Source organism: Styela clava, chromosome 7 (genome assembly GCF_964204865.1).
Source record: "Styela clava chromosome 7, kaStyClav1.hap1.2, whole genome shotgun sequence".
NCBI classification, from domain to species: Eukaryota; Metazoa; Chordata; class Ascidiacea; order Stolidobranchia; family Styelidae; genus Styela; species Styela clava.
In genome coordinates, this window is record NC_135256.1 from 8,536,793 (window position 1) to 8,559,014 (window position 22,222).

At 34.3% G+C, this 22,222-nt stretch overlaps 1 protein-coding gene across 1 annotated transcript in view; it reads right to left on the reverse strand.

The window, feature by feature from the left end:
* The window catches only part of LOC120332005 (mucin-6-like), a 32,382-nt gene extending 16,825 nt beyond the window's left edge, over nucleotides 1-15,557 (reverse strand). The window contains exons 1-17 of the mRNA XM_078114385.1: nucleotides 15,391-15,557; nucleotides 14,936-15,096; nucleotides 13,747-13,842; nucleotides 12,141-12,319; nucleotides 11,729-11,856; nucleotides 11,239-11,326; nucleotides 10,724-10,844; nucleotides 9,748-9,848; nucleotides 8,483-8,699; nucleotides 6,341-6,463; nucleotides 6,121-6,235; nucleotides 5,649-5,695; nucleotides 5,076-5,238; nucleotides 3,806-3,927; nucleotides 3,358-3,480; nucleotides 2,951-3,127; nucleotides 1,217-1,432 (exon numbers count right to left, since the gene is read on the reverse strand). Of these exons, the coding sequence (XP_077970511.1) occupies nucleotides 1,217-1,432; nucleotides 2,951-3,127; nucleotides 3,358-3,480; nucleotides 3,806-3,927; nucleotides 5,076-5,238; nucleotides 5,649-5,695; nucleotides 6,121-6,235; nucleotides 6,341-6,463; nucleotides 8,483-8,699; nucleotides 9,748-9,848; nucleotides 10,724-10,844; nucleotides 11,239-11,326; nucleotides 11,729-11,856; nucleotides 12,141-12,319; nucleotides 13,747-13,842; nucleotides 14,936-15,096; nucleotides 15,391-15,557 (2,344 nt within the window). The remainder of the gene's footprint in view (nucleotides 1-1,216; nucleotides 1,433-2,950; nucleotides 3,128-3,357; nucleotides 3,481-3,805; nucleotides 3,928-5,075; nucleotides 5,239-5,648; nucleotides 5,696-6,120; nucleotides 6,236-6,340; nucleotides 6,464-8,482; nucleotides 8,700-9,747; nucleotides 9,849-10,723; nucleotides 10,845-11,238; nucleotides 11,327-11,728; nucleotides 11,857-12,140; nucleotides 12,320-13,746; nucleotides 13,843-14,935; nucleotides 15,097-15,390) is intronic.
* Between the last annotated feature and the right edge of the window lie 6,665 nt (nucleotides 15,558-22,222).

Sequence of the window (22,222 nt, forward strand, 5' to 3'; positions counted from 1 at the left end):
GTTTTGAAGATGATCACTAATTTTCTCATATAAAGCAAAAGTTACATAACATATAATACTTTTTGCTATAATGATAATTTGAAAATTGATTTCTTAATTTTCTGTATATACAGGATGACCCTAGAAAACTGAAACCATAAACTTGTGACCGGTAATAACTTGTACAAAAATGAAAAGGTTCATAAAATTTGTTTATGCTTCAACTTCTGAATATGCACCCATAAGTTTCAGGAATCTAGGACGTTTTGCACAAAAAGTTATGCTCTATGTAGAATATGTTCAAATTCACCTACCAGGCATTGGAGACAGACTTGCATTCGTTGCGCAAAATCGTAAAATAACAAACACGCACTCCTCAATGAGGATTTTTTTCACTTGCTCGTTCATCACTTGCTTGGGAAATGTTTTAATACACCAGAGGTTCCCAACCGGAGACCTGTGGCCCCCTAAGGCAGCCACAGAGCAGTTCGAGGGGAACACGATGCCCCCCTCGAATAAGGCTCTAAATCGATTTCAATGCATCTTCGTTTGCATATGTTTCACTTCACAAGGAAATTCCCTGTTCGCCCTAGTTTTATTACCTGATAAGCATGTATTGTTTGATCATGATCGGGAATTGGGATGGCGGTGTGGCTCATCGTGCTAAGCGTCAGGAATATGCTCGCCACCAAACCTCTGATTACTCTAGACTAGAGGGTTCGCGGGGATGGTTATGTGCGAGAGGATCGCTGAACTCCTTGCCGTCATATGGAGGTTCACGTAACCGCTGATCGGTTATCGTTTCCTCCACCATCAAGTCCTATGCTTCTAAAACAAATTACTACGATAACTAAACCCATACCCAACATGGAATGGTAACCGGACGAGAGGCCGTGGCTCGCCATATGGTTAACCCGTCTTATCGGCTTTCCCGGGATAAATATGTAAATTGTATCTACCAATCAAAATAAAACTATGAATATCTATGTGCAAAAAGTCTTGGACTCCTGAAACGTTTGGGTACAAACATACACAAATACAAGTTTAAGTGTGAACAAAATCAAATAAATGACTCTTTTTTCATGGAAGTAATTAAGAAATTTATTGGTTCTGTTTTTTGGGTCCCCCTGTACATCTGAAAATATTCCAAATTATTACCAGCGAAGCATACTCTTGTGGGGATTATACAGGAAGAACATTTTTAATGGATACAAAAAAATGCGCCTGATGGCCTTACCACAACCAAACGAACTTCTCCAATTTGTATTTGTCACTCCATATCCTGCACAATGTTGTGCATACGCAGCAAGAGAATCACATAAACAAGATAATGAATTTTGACAAGCGACAAGATCTACTTGACAATTTGCATAAAATGTATGACTCTCAGTATATGGCAGACAATCTTTGAACACAGAATACAACATTTTGCACTTTTCATCGATGCTGGGATCTGTGGTAAATAAATTTAAAACATGATTTAACAAATTTCAAATTATACTTGAATATAATACTTTTTTCATTATTTTTTTGCAGGAGTGAAAAAGGCCAATCAGAAAACCACCTATTATGAGATGAAGCATGACTTCTTTTATGGTTTCTATTTTATATACAGGTATTGGAACAGACATAAGTATCATAGATGCATGACTTTCATGGCAACAGATGTCTGCAATAGACTACAGCAGGGGTGGCCAACCTGCTTTCGACCACAATCAACTAAAATCTTCGAAATAGCATGTGATCGACTGACCGGTAATAAGGTACTGAATATGCAGATAACTGTACACATATGAAAATTCTACCGCTGCCAATAACCTCGGCTCTATGGGCGCATCTTCAATGAAATCGCTACAAAAATTTTGTTATGTTTTTTTATGTTCCATTAAATTTGTTAATTTGATTGTAATTTGTTTATGTGATTGTAAATTTTTTCAAACCACGAATATTACATGACTGATCAAACTCAGTATCTAATTTTTAATTTCCTCCAAGTCCGATTCTTCGCTCGCTTGGAATTAAAAAATATCGGTCATACTGATGCCACTGCTACTGTTGCGAATAAAATTTATCTCACTACCCTTGGACTGAAACAATAACTCTTGCATACTGCACAAGTTATTTTAGGATCGTTTGTCAGTCAAGACACATGATAATTGACACTTCAATTCCTAAACTTTGGCAGTATCGAAACTTTCATTTGCTATATACTATCGGACTTGCCCAGACTCAAATACTGTATTTGTATATTGTATATATTGTACCGTTGTGAATAAAATTTATCCCACTACTCTTGCATGGAGACAATAACTCTCGCGTACTGCAGAAGTTAATGTGGGATCATTTGTCAGCCATGACACATGATAATTGGCACGTTCATTCCTAAACTTTGGCAGCGGTGAAACTTTCATTTGTTCCGAAATAATATACTCTATCGGACTAGCCCAGACTCAAGCACTGTATGTGTATATTGTATTTCGCACATGTACAGTACTGTATTCCTTCTGTTTTATGTATGTTATCAAATTCACTCAACATCAGAAAAGAGCTACTACTCAAACATGGCAATCCAGACAGAGCGGTGCAATGGCAAGCATTCCTCCAACACTTAGCACAGCTTTTTAACTGTCTTTCCAATATGATTAAATTTTAATAACAATCAAAACGTTACCTTCCTTCTTAGAATGCTAAAAAATCTTTTAGATTGTTTATTTAAACATTTTCATGTAATCCAGTTGAAATAATAATACCTGCACATTTGAATACATCTCTGTAAATTTAATCTTTGGGGTCAAATGGCATTGAATTTGGAGGATGCAAACTCATAAACCAATATAAGAGATTTACAGAGATTAGACTATGACTTTGACTGAAAGCTGTTCAGAGAACTAGGTCATTTGTAGAAATTATTTATGAAACCGGTATTGTAAAGCACATTCTTATATCATATAATGGAAAAATTCTAACAAACCTCTTAACATTTCAGCATCATCATGACCTATTGGATCAACCGGCGTACATGACCCTGTGTTATTGATTGCCCATTTATTGCCAAAATCTGTTGCAGTGTTAGCAGTCATATTGTCATATGTCAAAAAGTCATCAGTTGTTAGACCAGTGTATGTTCCAGCCATCCCCTTCAACTTGCCTGAGAAATAAAAAATTGATAAATTGCAGTGAAGTCATATTTTTGAAATCGTGGAAAAATCATATTCAACATATATCATAATTTTCATTGTAATCAGATCTATTCAAATAAATCAAAAACGTTTATAGATAATATATATATATATATATAACGAAATATCATACTTCAGACACAAATATCTCTAAACCCTCACATACATTTAATTAGGAAATATGATTTACTAAACTTACCATGATATGATAAAGGAACTTCTACAGTCAATCCACCATTTATAAACCATAATATACGCACATCCAAATTTTCGATAGTTACAAGGATGTAGAGTGAAGAGATATATTCAATTTTAATTGAATCTGATCAAAAAAAGATTCTTGGTATGTTAATTCTTGATAAAATCTTTAATATTTGAATCAAATTATCCAGGAGGAAGCTACTTCAAATTTCTTTTAATTTATGTTAACTTGAGATACTCAAATTTTTGCTATTCACTTATCTCTCAAGTGCAAAGTATATTGATTAAACTTGTCCTACTCTATAGATTATAACAGAATTTTAATAATAATAAATTTCAGGCAAAAATATATTTCAATTTCTTAGCTTAAACAAAAACAGGCCAAAACAGATATGACTGAGTTATTCACATCGAAAAAGATATTGCAACTTTGTTAAAAAATATACCTTCAAAAAATGGTATTGTTAATGGTATTCCATCAGAATTGCCTGATTCATACAAAATTGCTGGACTATGAATATTGGTCGTCAATTCTAAACTCGTGCTACTTGATATAAACTTCACACTCCTGTTGAGATGAGATGGTTATATTAAATAAGTATTTTATATGCGAGTATATCGAACATCAATTATACACATATATATTTTCAAAATGAAAATTAACCAACAACAACTGTTCATATATCACAACTGCACAATTTTTCACATATAAAAGTAAAATAGGCCTCTTGACCACAGCTTAAATAGTTGGAGTGAGATTTAGAATTATGAGAAACATTATTTACACCCATAAACATGGACCTCAGTTTACGAGACTTATACTTTCACATTAAGGCTTTCTATAATAGTTATATATTGACTGCTGTGCTCAGCCCAGAGTTTAAGTTGTCATAGTGCTCAAAAATTTTCCACCAGTAATTAGAGCCGCTACTACTTAGTCAGAAAATTCGGGACAGACTGTGACGAAAGGTGTTATATCAATCTGATGCACCAAATATTGCGGGTCTATTCAGAGAACAAGTGGATGTGGATACTGAAGTTGTAACTGCTATAGGATAGGATAGGATTTACATATTTATCCCAGGGGAGAGGAAAGCCGATAAGACGGCTTATCCACATGGCGAACCATGGCCTCTCGTCCGGTTACCATTCCAAGTCGGGTATGGGATTAGTTATATTGTTTGTTTTCGAAAGCATGGACTTGGTGGTGGAGGAAGCCGTAACCGACCAGCGGTTACGTGAACCACCCAACGACGGCGAGGAGTCCAGCAATCCTCTCGCACATAACCATCCCTGCATGGGATTCGAACCTGGAACCCACGCAGAGTAATTAGAGGTGCGGTGGCGAGCGTATTCCTAACGCTTAGCCCGTTGGGCCACACCGTCGTGCCAGGGAATAGGGAATATAGGGAAATATTTTGCGGAACCTACTTTCGAGAGACTGACATACGTCCCAGTCTCGCCGGGGTGGTCCCAGTCTAGTTGTGACAGTTCAAGTCTAGTCGGGACAGTCCCAATTTGACAAGCCGTCCCGTCATTCTGGCTGGTTGACCTAAATGTCCCGGCATGCAGTGTGACAGTCATAACAATGTTTCAAAAATTAAATGAATACAAACGATATAAAGCTGATAATTTTAAGGTGTGGTGTGGATATCACTACATACAAAATACACTCAAAATGGAAAAATATTACACCATCTTTAGTAGTTTACCTACCTCAAGCAAGAAAGCGCTTTTGTACATTCTGCAGTGTTCACAACAATATTAAATTCAATTTCTTCGTTGTACTGAACTAATGTGTAAGTGCAGGTTCCTTTGAAGTCGAACCACTTTCCATCATATGTTTTGAAATGTAGACTGCCATATACCATAGAAACACCTGTTTGAATAATATAATATACATGTACAAGTCCGTAAAATAGAACATGTTTCAATATGACATTTCTGTAGCCTACATATTTTCATAGTTTGGTCAACCTTGGCACAAAGACGTTTTAGTAAACGAATTGACATTATGATTTATTTGAGCTGTCGAAAACAACATTTTATATTGTTCTGTATTATCCTTGTTCAAAGATTTTCGAAATATATGTATGTTGATGAGGTGGCCAATCTTTTCTACATTATTCATTCAAAATTTAGACTGAACCTCTGTTTGACACATAAAAAGTTAGTTAGACATATATAGCCATAGTTAATCTCAACGTGACATCATAATCAAGTGACAAGAACACAAAACACAGTGTATATATAAAAATATTAGAAAATTAAACGAAACCATAGCTATACCTGGGCATTCATTTCTTGTGCATGTCCAGCTCTTTGCCTCGCATATACTAGAATTGATAAAAATCCAAATGAACTAAATGAACCACAAAAACGTTGACCAGTCTTTTCTCTCAAATTAACATGATAATATAATGCAATTTTCTTAATACTTAATACTTAATACTCTCGATAATAAAAGTTATTCCAATGTTTTCTCAATGAATATGAAAATGAAGGCATACTAAATTAAGATACCTACAAATGAAACAAACTCATTTTTGAAAATATCAAGATCAAAGCCTATGGTATCATGACTGCCGCAAGCATTGAGAAATCACTTAAAAGAAAAAGCTTATACATTGAAATGAAATTAAGTGTTTATGTTGTACCTAATGAATGAACCTAGCATAATTTGAATATATACAATATAAAAAAGAGCTTTCTTCATAAACCAACCTTTCTTCTAACATAAAATGTTTAATTATTTTCTTACCAATTATTACAACCCAGTTCAATCTTGTCATTAGGCAGATATTTCATTGCTGCATGATCACATGGGCACTGATCACTACTCACACATATTTCATCCACATCTGACCAGAACAAATCTATACCAAAATATTTCATCTTTTAATTAAGCTATATCTAAAATAATTATTTCAATCCCGAACATTAACTATTTTAGATTTAAATGAAATTAATAATAAAAATACCTTTATTACAAACACAATTGTCACTTTCTCTTACGCCACAGTCAATTTCTTCTACTGTTTCACAGGTATGAGGACAACCTGGAGCTCTCTCTGTAAAATACTGAGTTGCTGGACAATTTCTTGCTGTCAACAAATAAAAGCAGGATTTTAGTTTGACAATGCTTGAAAGGAATATATCCCAATAATGAATATTCTATCAGAAATCTGCCATTTCCAAATGTATATGGATCAGTGAACTAGCAGTAACTATGTCATAAAGACAAAATATTTTCAAGTATCATGAACGACTTGGCATTGACTAATTTTGTATCAAGTTGCCAAGACAATATTCATTATTCCCAATATCGGTTTATTTCTGTCTTAAAAATATGTGACACATTTCAGGTCTGACTTGTTTATATGGCTCATCGCTATAAAAATATAATACCGTATATTCATAGTTTGTACATTTCCAACAAATCAGCATAAAGGAAAACATTTCTAAGAACACTAAATTTCAGGGTTCAATTGCAATTAATATTTATTTCGAGTGTGACTGAAGTTTACTTGAATTTTAATCTGCAAAATTTGCATATAGCTTGATTTCATAAATGCCTATCACATGCGTTATCACCAGTGTTCACTTTAAACAAACTTTTTTGCAAAAAACTTGCTATTTCAAAGACTGCAAAATCACCATTTCTTGTCCCTAAGGAGAAATATTTCAAATTGAGAAATAGTAATTGCAAGTACGGTACTTTTGTAGAGCAATTTTGTATTACATAATGATATTTTGCAGGAATCATGAACTATGTGGTGAAGAAAGGGCCGCTCCTGGAGTATGTGCACCAAGATGGCGCACAACCTGAACCCTAAACTGGTGCACATACTATGTTCAGGTTGTGCACCATGGAGCTCCCAGAAAGAGAGATAGAGCTATCTGAGATATCGCAATAACTGCAAAATTCTTGTTCATAATACCATGTTTTATTCATACAAGCGCTCTGACTCTACTTCTCTTGCAAAAACCCTTGGCCCTCTCGACCAGACTCTATTCACAAAAACTCGTGCTCAGACCAGGGCACACAGACTTCTTCATTGTAAAAACCACATGCTACTTTTTCTCTTTGTGTTTGATATGCGAAAGGATAATATAAATATAGAGAACAGCGAACACAACATCGATCAAAATGCCCTGAGTGTATTGTCGACGACAACGAGTCGTAAGTAAATTCAAAGTCCTAAGTTTTGCCATTACAAGGACCTCAAACTGGGTAATGTTTAATAGTTTAACAGTCTGAATCGATGCTATCTATAGAACAGGCCTTTTTCAGCTACGCTGAATTGCCTTTTTTGCCTGTTCACTTATTTGAAAATATCACTAAAATTCTTGAATTCTGTTGATAATAAATGAAGCACAACCGGTGTTAGCAAAACGATGTAATTTGCAGACGTTTCGAATTTCGGCAAATTACATCGTTTTGCTAACACCGGTTGTGCTTCATTTATTATCAACATGAGTTTACCTGGTGGCAATCATGCACTATTCTTGGTTTCTTTCAATAACTTTTAAGATAGATACATGCATGGAATGGCTAATACCATGCCACTGGAAATTAGGAAGAAATATCGAGAAAACAGTTTTGCGAGGGGCGAGAGTCGTTTACGCACAAGTCGAGGCCGAATGCCTGATAAAAATTTATCAAAAGACTTGCTTCGTCCATGTGCTTTACATTACCATACAATTCGATTATCCGAAATTAGCCACAAAATGATTTGAGTAATTTGTGACTCGTTTCAAGGAACAGCCCAAATTACAATCTTAATGTTTTACCAGGTGGAGCGCTTTTTCGACTACCATGGCATTCAAAAGAGGTAAAACAAAAGCCGAGGCACCTAACTTGTTGAAATCTGCTAGGGCACTTTCCCACTATTTTCCCCTTCCCACTCTTAATTTCTTTGTGAACACATTTTATTCTTTCAATGTTGAGTAAGACTTGATTAAAAATCAATTCTACCCTGACGACAACGTTCGTCCAAGTTAGCTATGCGAAATTTACAATATGATGTATGTGCGCTGCATCTTTGTCTCAAAACATGTTCATTTTGGTATTATCAAGCATAATATTTATTTTTTACATACCAATCATAAAATCATCTTACCACACATTGTTTCTCTTCTCCAGTCTTCAACTGGATGAAGAGCTCTTGCACAATCCCTTGATAGTTGTGTAAGTACAGAGCAATGACAATCTAATGTTGTGGTTGGATCGCATCGGCTCATGTCTCGACGACATAGTTCATAATATGGTTTAAAATCCAAATAATCCATACAATCCCCAAATTCCTTTGTGTACATTATGTCGCATAGATAGTCAAACTAAATTGGATATCAAGATGAATAAATTAAAGCAGGGTCGTCCAACCCGTGGCCCGCGGGTGCATTTAGAGTGGCCCGCGTGTGATACAAACAATTTGTTTATTTTTTTAAAACGTTCTGCCAGCCCATTCAAACGAGCCATGAATGCCATTTTGAATCGAAATCAACTGGGAGGAGATATCGTTACATAAAGATGCCAAAGTCGCTAACACTCTTGGTCTTTTACTACTCTATATGATGTTATCGAAAAACAATCGAATGTATATTATGTATTGTTCGGGTTGCCAATGTTTTACGTCCGGAAATAAAAGAGGTTTTTGCAAAAATAGCCTGTCAAGACAGACCATAACTCGTCGTGTTGAAGAGCCTGGGAAATCTATAGCGGAAACTTTAATTGAAAAAGCGGGAAAATTTCCATCGTATTCCGTGGCGCTTGGCGAAAGCACTGACATCAAGTTTACTGCTCAGTTGGCAACTTGGCAATCTTCTTGCGGGGAGGTAATAATGATTTAAAATTATCGAAGAGCCCACAGCCATTAAGTCCGACTGGAGGCATTGATTTGTTGGGAGCTGTGATAAAAATAATCAAGCGTCTTGGCTTGTCTTCGGCAAAACTTTTGGAAATAACCACTGATGGCGCCCCATCAATGGTTGGGAAACAACAGTTTCATTATTCTAATAATTGTGAAAGTTTGGTGTGAGGGTATTGTTTGTTTTTTCCTAACCTGTAGTCAGTGTAGCAAAACTAGAACATAACTACCATGTTAAGTGGCCCGTGCAATTATTAGTGAACTACATGTGGCCCTTCCACCGAAAAGGTTGGCCGACCCTGAATTAAAGATAGATATATGAAGATTATCTCTAGTGTCAAAGAGATAGAGATTTGACCAATTTCATTTTATCATAGAATGAATGATTGTATTCAGCAACAGGCAAGTAAGTCTCAGCATCTTGAGACTTTCACTTATGCACTAGCTTCAATAACAAATATAAGTCAAAGAATAATTTGCTAATCTGCTGCATCAAAAAAAATAAACATAATGCATACATCCAAATATTCAGAATATTCATCAGATAAAGAATCTTGTGGACATCCATTGGTAGTTGCCCAGTCATGTATAAACACCTGTACATCATGTATGACAACTCCTGAAAAAGTAAACAACAAATTTGATGATTACTACATAATTATTCTCAGAAGTACATTAGGCAAACTTCAAACGCAGTGAGTTTGGGTACAATAAATTGGATGGTTAGATTTCCAATGGTATCTTTGTTTCTGCCATGAGTAGAAATTTTCTTTTTTAAATACTAATTCTAATACTAATTTTTATTCAAATATTTCTGTATATCATTTTATGCCAGATTTTATGTCATATGCCAGAGTATGCAGTGTTAGAGCCACAATTTTGACTTCTGTATTTTAAACTAAAGTCGATTTCATTATTCTTCGCTAACTCCAAACGCTGTCTATGAGACGCAGCTTTGGCATTGCACCTTTTTTGTCAGATCCCTATTAAGTTTAGACTTATTTGTGTTGATCTATATTTTATCTGATCAACCTGTCTATTGGCTGAATAATAAAGTTCTTTACATGGATCCTTAATAGTAACGAATGTAATGTGTGGTTTTGCAGCACGGAGAAGCCTTAGCGACTACCATTAAAGTTGTTACAACAAGTAAACTACGGTACATCATACTAAAAGATTTCTGAGTCTTCTCCGTTCATGTGAATGTAGAGATGTATCAAAGTCCAATTGAGAGTTATTTAAAATATTGATGTGGATATTGACTAGTCTAGTCTTGTTCCAGATGTCAATCATGTGGCAAATATTTTGCATCATGATATACAATACAGGTTAATTAACTTCTGTTGTAATCACTCCAATATTTTGTTGCTGGTTCATGATTACGCTAGATTTGGCGCAGTAGAATAACAAATTACATATAAGTATGTTTCAATGACTTAGTTTATTTTATTTGTGCCTAGAGGAGTTGTTTAATTAAAATAATTTATATTTAACCTGTTCTAGTTTTCCAATCATCAAGACCAATATTGTTCGCATTTCCACACAAACCTTGTACACTACCATCATAATTATTCTTTATCATTGAAATTGACAAGGCTTTAGTTTTTACATCCATCTGAACAAGTACAGGTTGAATTTAAATGCAAATTCTAACATTTATAGTTAGTAACAAATATCTAAAAAACACAGAATCGGGTACATGCCAACCAGGTCCCCTTTGAAAAAAGTTCAGAGCAAATTTATCACAATTGTGCCAGATTTAAAAGGCATGTTTAATGTCATGTGGACAAAAAATTTCATACCATAACACATTTAAAAGACTTAACTATCAGTTTTGTATAATAATATAAATTAATTCATCGCATATTCAGAAAGGGCATAATTCCATCCTTGGCTGAAAATAATGAAATACAAAAAATCCTACATTGAAACTAGTGTAACTAATGGCATAATCAACATTTTTGTGATGATTTTTAAATCGACCAACATTGCCAGTAACTATTTATTACCTTGATAATATATTCTGAGCATTCAATCCACAAAAATTGCCTCCTATTCGACACTTGAAATCCATGCCAAAAAAACGGCAATGCCTCCCTGAAACAAGACACGATTTGGAAGTATACTCATGTTATCTGATAATGGTTTTGTGTATGTCTCTCTAATGTCATTTTATCCTTATAAAATAATGCTAGCTATGATAATGTAAGTTTGTACGCTTATCTAAAATATATTTTCTACATTGGCCTACATACTACAAATACTAAGCTAAAATTTGAAGTTAAGCACCCAATGCCCAATGTTATCATAAGATGGAGTATATATGGACTACGGTATATATTACATGCAAGACTTTCAATTTTCAGCACACATGCTTTTCATTCATATTACATTTAACACAAACATTTTTGGAACAAACTCCACAAATTGAACATTGTAATAATATGCTATGCCAGATCTATAAATAGTGATAAAATTACTGACTAAAGTAAATATTACCTTGGAATTCCGTCAGTTTTAATTTCTTGTTGCGAACTCACAGTCATTCGATTACCTCCAACATTTACATTGAAAGATTCAAGACATGCTACATTTCCATCACATTTCGCATCAATTTTAACATTTACCTAAAATTTTAGTATAAGATTGTCAACTGCAGAGAATATATAAAGTATCTTAAGCTTTTCTGTGGAAAGAGAGACTTTCGTGACATATATAATTATAAATACATTCAAGATTTAGGAGATGTCTCACTGTATTCAAAACAACACTTACATTTTAAAAGAAATTTTAATATGATGCAGTATATTGTAAATAACTCAATCAATAAATAGTAGGATATAGCAATGAGATATAAAAACTAAAAAGATTTTATTAAAAAGAGTAGAAAAACAATTATTGAAATACACACCGCAACACTCCCAATGACAGCAAAGGCATATTCACAAGATCCAGCAAACGTGTAAAATTTTTCATCAAATGTGGAAATATGATTCAATCCAAACAATGAGCATTCCCTTTCGAAAAACGGAGGGTCTATTGTAGGAGATACGTCTGTCACACTGAGTCTATCACGATCCTCAGGAATAGCTAAAAAAACAAGTCACTTCAAATAAAAATATCTTGCAGCAGTAATAGCCAGTTGATCAGTGATGACTAATGAAATAATAACATTGATAAAAATACAAAAAGTTATTTGTCTACTGGTTGAAAGATGAAACACAAGTTCTTACTATTTCATACAAAATTTATTATTTTATTATTTTGAAAAAATCGTTTCTGTTCAGATGGTCAGACTCAGAATACTGGAATAGAGCTCATTAAAGCACACAAAATGAATGAAAAATCTAAAAAAAACTTACTCTGTGAAATTACTGTATACCAAATTAGCGTACTTAGAAAAACTATGGCCATTCAAATAAATTTAAATTACTGTAATAAATTTTCCGGCGAATAAGTCTACCCGGTAAATAAGATGAGGCCCGTTTTTATGCCTGAAAAAATGGGTTTTTGCATATAACCTCCCAATAAGACGGCCAGTAAAATCGGAATTTCAAATTACCATGCAACGGCTTCTGAGGTATTTGTGCATTCGTTAAAATAACCCATAATGAATTTTCTTGTAGCGTAATATTCAATCCATGACAACTATGGGAATTCAAACTGTCTTTCAATTTTAATCTAATTGTGCTTGACATAACACGCAATCTGTGGACATATTAATGTGAGATGAACTGCCTGATTATATTTAGTTTCGATACATATTTTTGTGCTCTTGCGAATTCGTTATTGCCATTATAAAAATCTGTAGATCTGCTATAACATCCTGGAAAGTAAAATTTAATTAAGGGCAATAAATATACATATAAAGTGTATATATTAAACATACATATTCATTATCTCGAAATCTCCAGAAATGAAATGTGTTGCTTCATTAATTTAATAGTGATCAATTTGATCTGCGATTGCAACAATTTGAATAGTATCTCTATTCCAAAATGCCAACGCAATCCGTGGACATAAACATGTACGATTATATGTTGCTTTGATACTTATTTTTGCAAATTAAAAAACATATCTGAGCTGTTGCTGAAACACTCCGCTCCATCACAATGCTGTCACTTATTATTTTTTTGAAGGATATCACCGTGAAAAAATCTTAAGTCATTGATAATATCCCACAGAGTAAGTTTTGTTTCAAAAAATGAATTAAATATAATTTACATTAATTAATATACAAATATCATACTCGCCCAATAAGACACCCCCCCCCCCCCCTAAAGTCAGGCCAAAAATTTGGGTCTAGAAAAGCGACTTAGTCCCCGGGAAATACGGTAATTGATTTGAAGGCACATCATATCATAAATACAATTAAATCAGGTACAAGAAAACCGATCAAGAGCGTGCAGTTCTTGAATAGCTTAAACTTAAGCTGAAAGTCAAGATCTTTTTCAGGCATAATGCTAAATCAGTTTGTAGTTTCCAGCAATTAGTAGCTAAGTAGATATCTGATTTACCATATGCACAGCGATATCCATCATAGTTTGCATGACAATCACAAAGATTGTAGCCAACACATCTTCCACCATTAAGACATTCTTCTTCACATTGTTCTAAATGATAACAATGAACAATTTTAGTTTTGAAATATAAAGATAAAAGAAATATAAAATAAAAATGAAAAATGTTTATGTTTGAGAAAAATCATTTTTATTTTACTTGGCACAAATATCACAACAAATTTCACAATTATAATGTAAATTTTTTATTCCAAAATAAAATAAAATTTGATCTAATTTTATTATGTTCTGGCACATGAATGGATTTTTTAGATTGATATAACAACTAAAAATTCAATCGATTGTGTGGTAACTCGAGGTACTGCGAAGCATGGATCAATTTTATACTTGCAATATCAGTATCTGTTTTTTGAAGCTTAATGCATGAAAGCAGGGAATGGCAAGTGCCTCTTTTGGGACCAAGTAATGATAAGTCGTTTCGCCAGACTTGTTTTATTGAGAACATTCAAAAAGGTTGACTAAAATACGAATGAAGAAATTGGTAATCAATCGAACAGAATATAATAAAACTAATACTTGCACAAAAGAACTAAATATAACAATATTGTCCCAAAACGACAGATACACAACCAAGGAATAATAGTAACTATAAAGGTAATACAATAATCTCAGTGACATGCTAATATCATAATGTTTTATATCAATTCGAAATATGGTAAAATGGACACTATAAATGAGACTACTAAATTAATTGAAACCACAACACTATGAAAAATCATTGCAATTCCAACAAGAAAGACAATCCTAAATACCTTACTGCTCTTAGAAGGACGCTGGGGAAATCATTACCAATTACGAAGAAATGTAAGTTAAAAAACAGCCGGATCCGGCCAAGTCGGATCCAAGAAAAAAGGACCGCTGACAGCGAAATGCTACAGATTAAAATGTAGACACCTCTGGCAACATTGGGTTTGAAAAAATGGATTCAGCTAATATAGAGCCATGCAGAACAACTCAATTCTTCAACAATAGTTCTGACTGTTAAGAAAATATTAAAAAGTTTTAGAAAAATCCATACAAATGTTAATACATGTTTTTGCAATGTCAAAAGGTGAACACAATGACTTAAAAAATTTCATGATCTCACATTAAAAACAGCAAATGCAATAGGAAATAAAACTTTCACCTGCAACTGTCGTATAATAATATAGATGAGTATATTTCTCATGTTCTAAGTGTGTGTATACTGAAACCACTACAAACGATTGAAAAGTCATTGTCTTTAACCCCGTCATATCACAAAACGAATCGAGTTGATCTGTAGAACTCAATTCTATTCTTCCCTCACTGTGAAAAATTAACAAAACATGCCAGTATAATATATAACATTCCAATATAAAATTCCTATCTTCCTTTTTCCCATCCAAATTTTTAGATTCAGTGCAAACTTAGTATGCTTCGTAACAGTTGAACTTGCTTAAATTGTAAAATAAATTTCGTGGTATCGCTTTGAAATAATATTTTGACTTGTATTGTTTTGGTTTGATATTTCATTATCTTCGATCAAGACTAAAATATGCACATATTCATGATGCTTCATAGTAAATAGAATTAAAATCAAAAATTTAATAAAACTCTCACTTGCATCCCACATCTGATTGAAAACCGACATGTAAGATTTCGTGAGGAGGAGCTACAATTTGGAATATACAAACTGGCACAGTATAGCTCCCCAGAATTTCAAACGAGCCGCTTTCATCAAAATATGTTCCACCACAATCTATAAAAAAAAGTGTGATGTTTGCCATATTTAACCAATTAAAAATGATTTAATGAGCAAATATAAGATATGGCATTTACTAAGTTAGTGCGTCAGTGAATCGACTCGAATCTTATTAAGAGAGTCAAGATGACTTGGGTCACCTAAATGCAAAGGCTACTCAAACTTGATTAAAGTAAGAGACTTAACTTGAGAATTGAAGTGTAAGGAGTCATTATAATGTGAAATAAAAGTTTAATGAAATACTCTACACCAAATAGATATCTAATTTCTGTATTGAAAAAAAAAGAAAATGTACTAGCTTGATGCAACAGCAACTTAAATTATGCCATGTAGATGTCGAATTAAATTGTTGTCAATGCATGATTGAACACTGGTTTGAATGTTTGATATTAGTTGTCTGCCACTGAAATTTACTATGACTCAGACTTGACATGTGACTCCAAACAGCAGTGAATCAAGAAGGCAGTGACTTGGAAAACTGGCTCCAGGAACTTGTATGTAACAGTGTATAAATGAATGTTGTGCTTCATCTACAATACATCTATTTCTCATAGTTGGCTAAAATGCTTACCCGGGAATCTGGATAGTTTCATCGTTCATGAAGTGAAATGAGCATGGAAAATATATAACATTTATTATGTTTTGGTATGCTTGAATCAAGCATGAAAAATATGCTGAATATGAAATAAGGAAGCGCAGATAATGCTTGGTGACCGGTAATCTAAGATTCTCCGTGTTTCTGCATTAGTTTCCATCATTTATATTCACAGTTGCCCACTTTATTCTAATATGGACCACACTAAATTTTAATTGAGATACCCATTTGTCAACGTTAACTAACATGCCATTGGCACGACAAAACTATCTATTGGTCAATAACGGTTTTCATATTTTTTCCTCTGTTTCATCTGTTGTTTGACACACCTCTAAATGGTTTTATATATGGCTTTAATGGTGAGTGTTATGTTTGCAGACATTTTTATGAAATCGGTTATCCAGTAAATAGCAAGAAAAAATATCCAAATGGATCAATTTGTGAACCCATATCAAATCACCCATCACTGAGAATAAATTGAAAGAAACATAAATTGATTCAATCAGAGAAGCCGGTCACATTTTCAAAAGTTATACGATTGTGAAATGTTCTCAAATGCGCCAGTACCAATATGCCCGTCCATCGTAAATTTCTGACCCTGTCTTTAAAAATATTATCAATGTTTCACATAAACTGACATTTGCACAAATGAACATTTTGGAGCAATGCTTCCTGGGAGCATTTAAAGTGAATTAAAGTTTTCAGTGGGCGCGATATAATGTAGTTTATAATCTACAATGAATATTATTTATACTTACGAGGGCAATGATGATGTCTTGCAACCTATGAAATATAAACATTTCAAAATATGACACCAAGATAAAAAAAAAAAATACGAAAATAATCACGGAATATTACATGACAGGCCGGTTCGATCGACGGTTGGTACATTGCGATTAGTCAGCGTTGCCCGAACACGTGTCTACGGACGTGTCGCCTAGGACGTCTTTCACGCGATTAATTATCAATAATTATAATAATGTAAATATGATTTTTCGAATTTCTCTGACATTGTTCACTTGGAGCGCTCAAGCCCGATGTCCTCCGGTACTTACAAAATCACACGTAGAAACAGAGAAATTAAGAGTAGCTCTGCGGTAATGGCCATCTGTAATTCCCCTATGAACAATCACCGAAAAAATCTCCCAAAACATTAATCTATCTGTACATTTTTTTTACAATGCCAAGCGTTATTATTTTAAGACTTACACGCGATAACTTTAGATGGATTAAAATTTTTGTACAAAAATGTGCTGAAGTATTAACCCACACATTTTGAATAAAATACTAACCCGGTGAGAGTAGACATAAAGTCAACGCTACGAGGACTATTCGCTGCAAAACCATTTTACTGCGCACCATTGGGAGTTGTCTCCCGATTGAAATTATGTCGGAAAGCTCTCACTTATATATATATATATATCAGTATGTATAAAATTAAATTGCCTTTACCGGGATCCTGTTCAAAGATAATTATCCCGGATTTAAAGCAATAATGTTGTTCTACCCAATATAATTAAATAGATAGAGACTATATGTACGGCAGACTAAATAGGCCGAAGTTTGGCTATTGCGGGTGTTAATTTTAATAATCAAAATTAATTTTGTATCACAAGGATTTGTAAGAGGATGCGGATGAAGCTATATTCGGGATATGAAATAAGGCGTAACCTAAACTTGACACGTATAAAATATCTATTTACGAGGTTTATCGGAGTCAACACGGGCATAGATTGACTTGATAGGCGATAGCTTTTTTCATGTTGATGATAGAAAGATGGAACATGTACTAACTACGTTAAGTTACGTAACAGGGTACTCGCAACGTTTTCGGTGCGACTATATACCTCCTTTTAAAATAGTAGTTTCTTGCCTATGAGTGGCTGCTTGTACAAAAAGACTTGCTTGGAGCACTTGCATCATAACCTATTGTCACTCATACTCAGCATACGTTTGTTATCGTAGGTCGGAAATCTACAGCGTGCGAAACAAAATGATCCAGCCCGTACAGTTTCACTAAATCATAGTGACGAAAAAGCCTGCTCAAATTTTAATGATAAATTGAATTTTGAAACTTACCTAAAATGAACAAAACATATTCAACGCAACGTGCTTCGATGAAGACGTAACAACTGGGAAGTTGCCAACTCGCCGAAATAGATATAACTATTGGTTGAAGGGGGGCACTCGCAGTGGCGTAGCAAGACTCGTTTTTTTTTTTTGTCAAAAAGCATAACATGTCGCTATAAAAAGGCAATGGTAACCTAAAATTTGCCGTTTATCTTGGTTACTTAATTTTTTTCATACGTTCTTCCTCTTCTGCGTTTCTGTGCGCCACTGAGAGGTTTTGCTTTCGACATCATTCTGACAGCCTTCGTAATTTTGCCGGTGCGATCAAACCACAAGACACCGGAAATCGACGACTCTTTGGCATTGTTACGTAACAAAACGAATTGAGCAGAACTAACATCAACGTTATAAGATGTGCATTACTTGTTTTGCACTGTAGCTTTTGGTTTGCGGCTTAAATTTCTAAATTCTAACCGCTTGGGCCCCTTTGCGCTGTGGGCTCTCCCGCGACCGCGGGGGTTGCGGAGGTGGATGCTACGTCACTGGGCACTCGCTATGTAAGATGAGACATCCAGAGCGGTTGCGCTCAACCTGTCCTGTGCGCGAGACCATCGGCCTAGCATATGTACATATACAGCCATTTAACTAATGTACATAAGAAATGTTCAGAGCCTACATATTGCATATGTATAATGAGTTGGCTGCATATGCATATGACATTGATATTTGTATGTAAATAACTTTAATGACTGATTGATCACTGCATATGTATATTGCGTTGGATGTACAGTATGTGTATATGACATTTGTGTGTACATCATTTATGTCTCATATGGTTGTGTATGTACAGTATATTGAGTTGTCTATATAAACACGACATAGGGTGTGGATGTACAGTACATTACTTTAAATACTGTATAGGTTGGTCATTTCGCGGCCATCCTGTCCGCTCTGGGCAAAGACATGTATATTTTTTCAATTTCGCTTTAATTTTTTTTGTGCTCGTTTGCCTGGACGGCTAATAACAAACGATTTGATTGATTGATTGAGGTTGAGTTGGCTTGTATGCATATTACCGTAGTATTTTTTATACACATTACCTGAATGGTTATATATGTATATTGAGTTGGCTGTATGTATGAGCACGTAACCATGCATTTTTATTTACTTCACTCAAATGTTATATATATATGTTGAAATTGATTTTGGTATCTGCATCACTTTTATGGCTTTATATGTATATTGAATTTGCTGTGAATGTATATCGACGGTCGTGCTTACTATATAGTTAACCCATACGCAATGTCCAATAAGCATATAAGCTTTTATAAATAGTGAATTCATACGCAATGTCCGATATGCGTAAATGTTCGGAGGAGCACAAATTATTTTATGCGGGAGGATTTGCATTTTGTGTGAAATTATAATAACAAAATTCAGTGTCTCATACGTTGTGCAATTATTTCTGTTCCAAATAATACAGAATCCGACGACATTACGGCTCATTGCACACAGGAAAATACCAGGTATACACTGGAAAAATTCGTCATGAAAAAGTATCACAATTAAAATTTTCACTGATGAAACTAGAGAAATTTTTTCTCGGACGTAAACAAAACTTGTGATTCGGTGAAAGCAAACTTTGAAATAATGGAGGCATAGAGTTGATTGCGAAATCGTCGGGTCCTTTCGTTGTAGGAAGCTTTATTAAAGAGTGTATGTTGAAGGCTTGTGAAGTAATTAGCAGCAATTTTTGTTTTAACAATGAGAGTTAACAAATCAGCCTTTTGCACATGATTAACGGACGAGAGTTTGTATGCTGTTGTCATACTAGCAGACCAGAGTTAAATAGGATCAAACATCGAATCTCTCACCGCTACAAAACGGTGCCAAATATCTAGCACAAGTAAATGAATATGTTTCATATATCGTTTGGTGTAAAATTGAAGTGTAATTTCAACAAATCTAGTCAGATTTAGTTAATTTTTTTATATCAATTTCGTACCTAATTTGTTGATTTGTGGCCCGCGTCGTTAATAAATTTCAAAAAGTGGCCCGCGAAATATTTCGAGTTGGAGACCCTTGGCCTAGGCGTACCATAAGCAATTACAAAATTTTTTAGCACATATGGATCTATGCAGTGGTGGGATTCAACAAATTTTTTTGTCAGCCGGTTCCATCACAAAGATGATATTTTTCAGCCGGTTCTGTTACAAAAAATCATATTTTTTTAGTAATGCCAACCGGTTCGCTGATCTCATTAAATTCCGTGAGACGGTTCTATAGAACCGGTGCGAACCGGCTGAATCCTACTACTGGATCTATGCGACCAGGACATAATCTACTTTTTATCAAGACTGACTGAATGTTTCAGCCTTTACCAGTATACAACCTTGTAACATCCAAAAATTTGGATACATATGCATTGATATTTATTTTCTAGACCTTTGGAACCAATAACTTCAATTCTACATTGTCCACCAAACTGTCTAATACATTGTAATGACATAGCGTTGCTGGGATATTTAATTGGGAATTGCGACTTATTGGGCGGACAGTGACGTGAATTGAAACACTACTAATGCTCGTAGTTTGCTGCAAGTCTCCTGCGGAAAGATTGGAAAATGTAGATTTGCGTGAACGATCTGCGAGTTCGAGGCATACATCTTTAGGAGATTTGGATTTTGCAAAATTGTACAGATGCGATACGATATTTGTGCAAATACAGTTTTGCGGGATCGTAATTTTGTGTAGAAGTAGATTTTAACCTACTATATATATATATTCATAAACATCAAGCGGCTAAATTTGTATGCATCGTATTGTACAGACTTGCCGCTGAATGAAGTGTATTTCATGGTAAATTATTGCAACTATTTTTTTTACACAATTATTTAATTAACTTTCTAAGTAATTTCTCATATTTTGATCAATAGCCTCACCTATAATGTGAGCGATTAGCTGTGGTGGGATAATATGTCTTCCTAAATGTACATATCTGTCACTACGAGCAATATAACATGTAGTTTGTAGAGGGAACGGAATTGATATAGCATATGGTTTCATTACATTTGAACCCACGACAATTGCACCTACATACTATTGCGTCTATGGAAAATTTGTTTTTACGAATATTTGAACCCATATTACCCTAACTGCAAATGTATTGGTCAAATGTACGGTCACCATAGCATATACATACGGTGAATGAATATAACGATCTTGCTGTATTTGTATATCACCTGAACGGATGTATAATGAGTCAATTGCATATGTATATTTGGTTGTCTCTATATGTATATGAGTTGGCACATTTTGCATATTTTTTATTTTACATGTGTGGCACGGTACCCTATCGCGTGATTCCGCCCGTAAAACCGACGAAGTGAGATTGTTCTGGCAATAAAATTTCGTACCCGGACCTGAAGGCGAAAGAGATTTGTTTTATAAACGATAAAATTCCTGGAGTGGAATAATATTAGTAAATTAATTAATGCTCAAATATATATATAAATATTATAACTAGTTTTAGCGATAGGGAAGGTGCAATAATATTTTGTGAAAATGAGATATAATGAGCTCTAAATATTGATTCTTTTAACTGTTCGTACTTAAATAAAATATACGATGAGAATAGTTTATTTTTATATACATATTGACTTTCAACTCCTGGGATTGTCTGTTATTAGAGTTTTGTTTTATGTACTTTACCGTATCCGTCTCCAGGTCCGGGTGGGAAATTATTTTATGTCCAAAACAATATTACTAGACCTACTGATACGGGTCGGATTGAAGTTTTCGAATGTCCCATTCTATTAATAAATGTAGATAAAGCTAGCTTAAATTCGAATCCCACAAAACGATTTTCATTCATTGCTCTTTTGGAACACTAGTATGAAACATACTGGATACCACATATATATACGATGATTTACGGGTTTCGAAAAACCTTTAATTTTATGAACGAAAAATAATCAAAAGTGCAGGCAAGCTTCCGGTAACAGGTATTTGAACCTCCTGATACC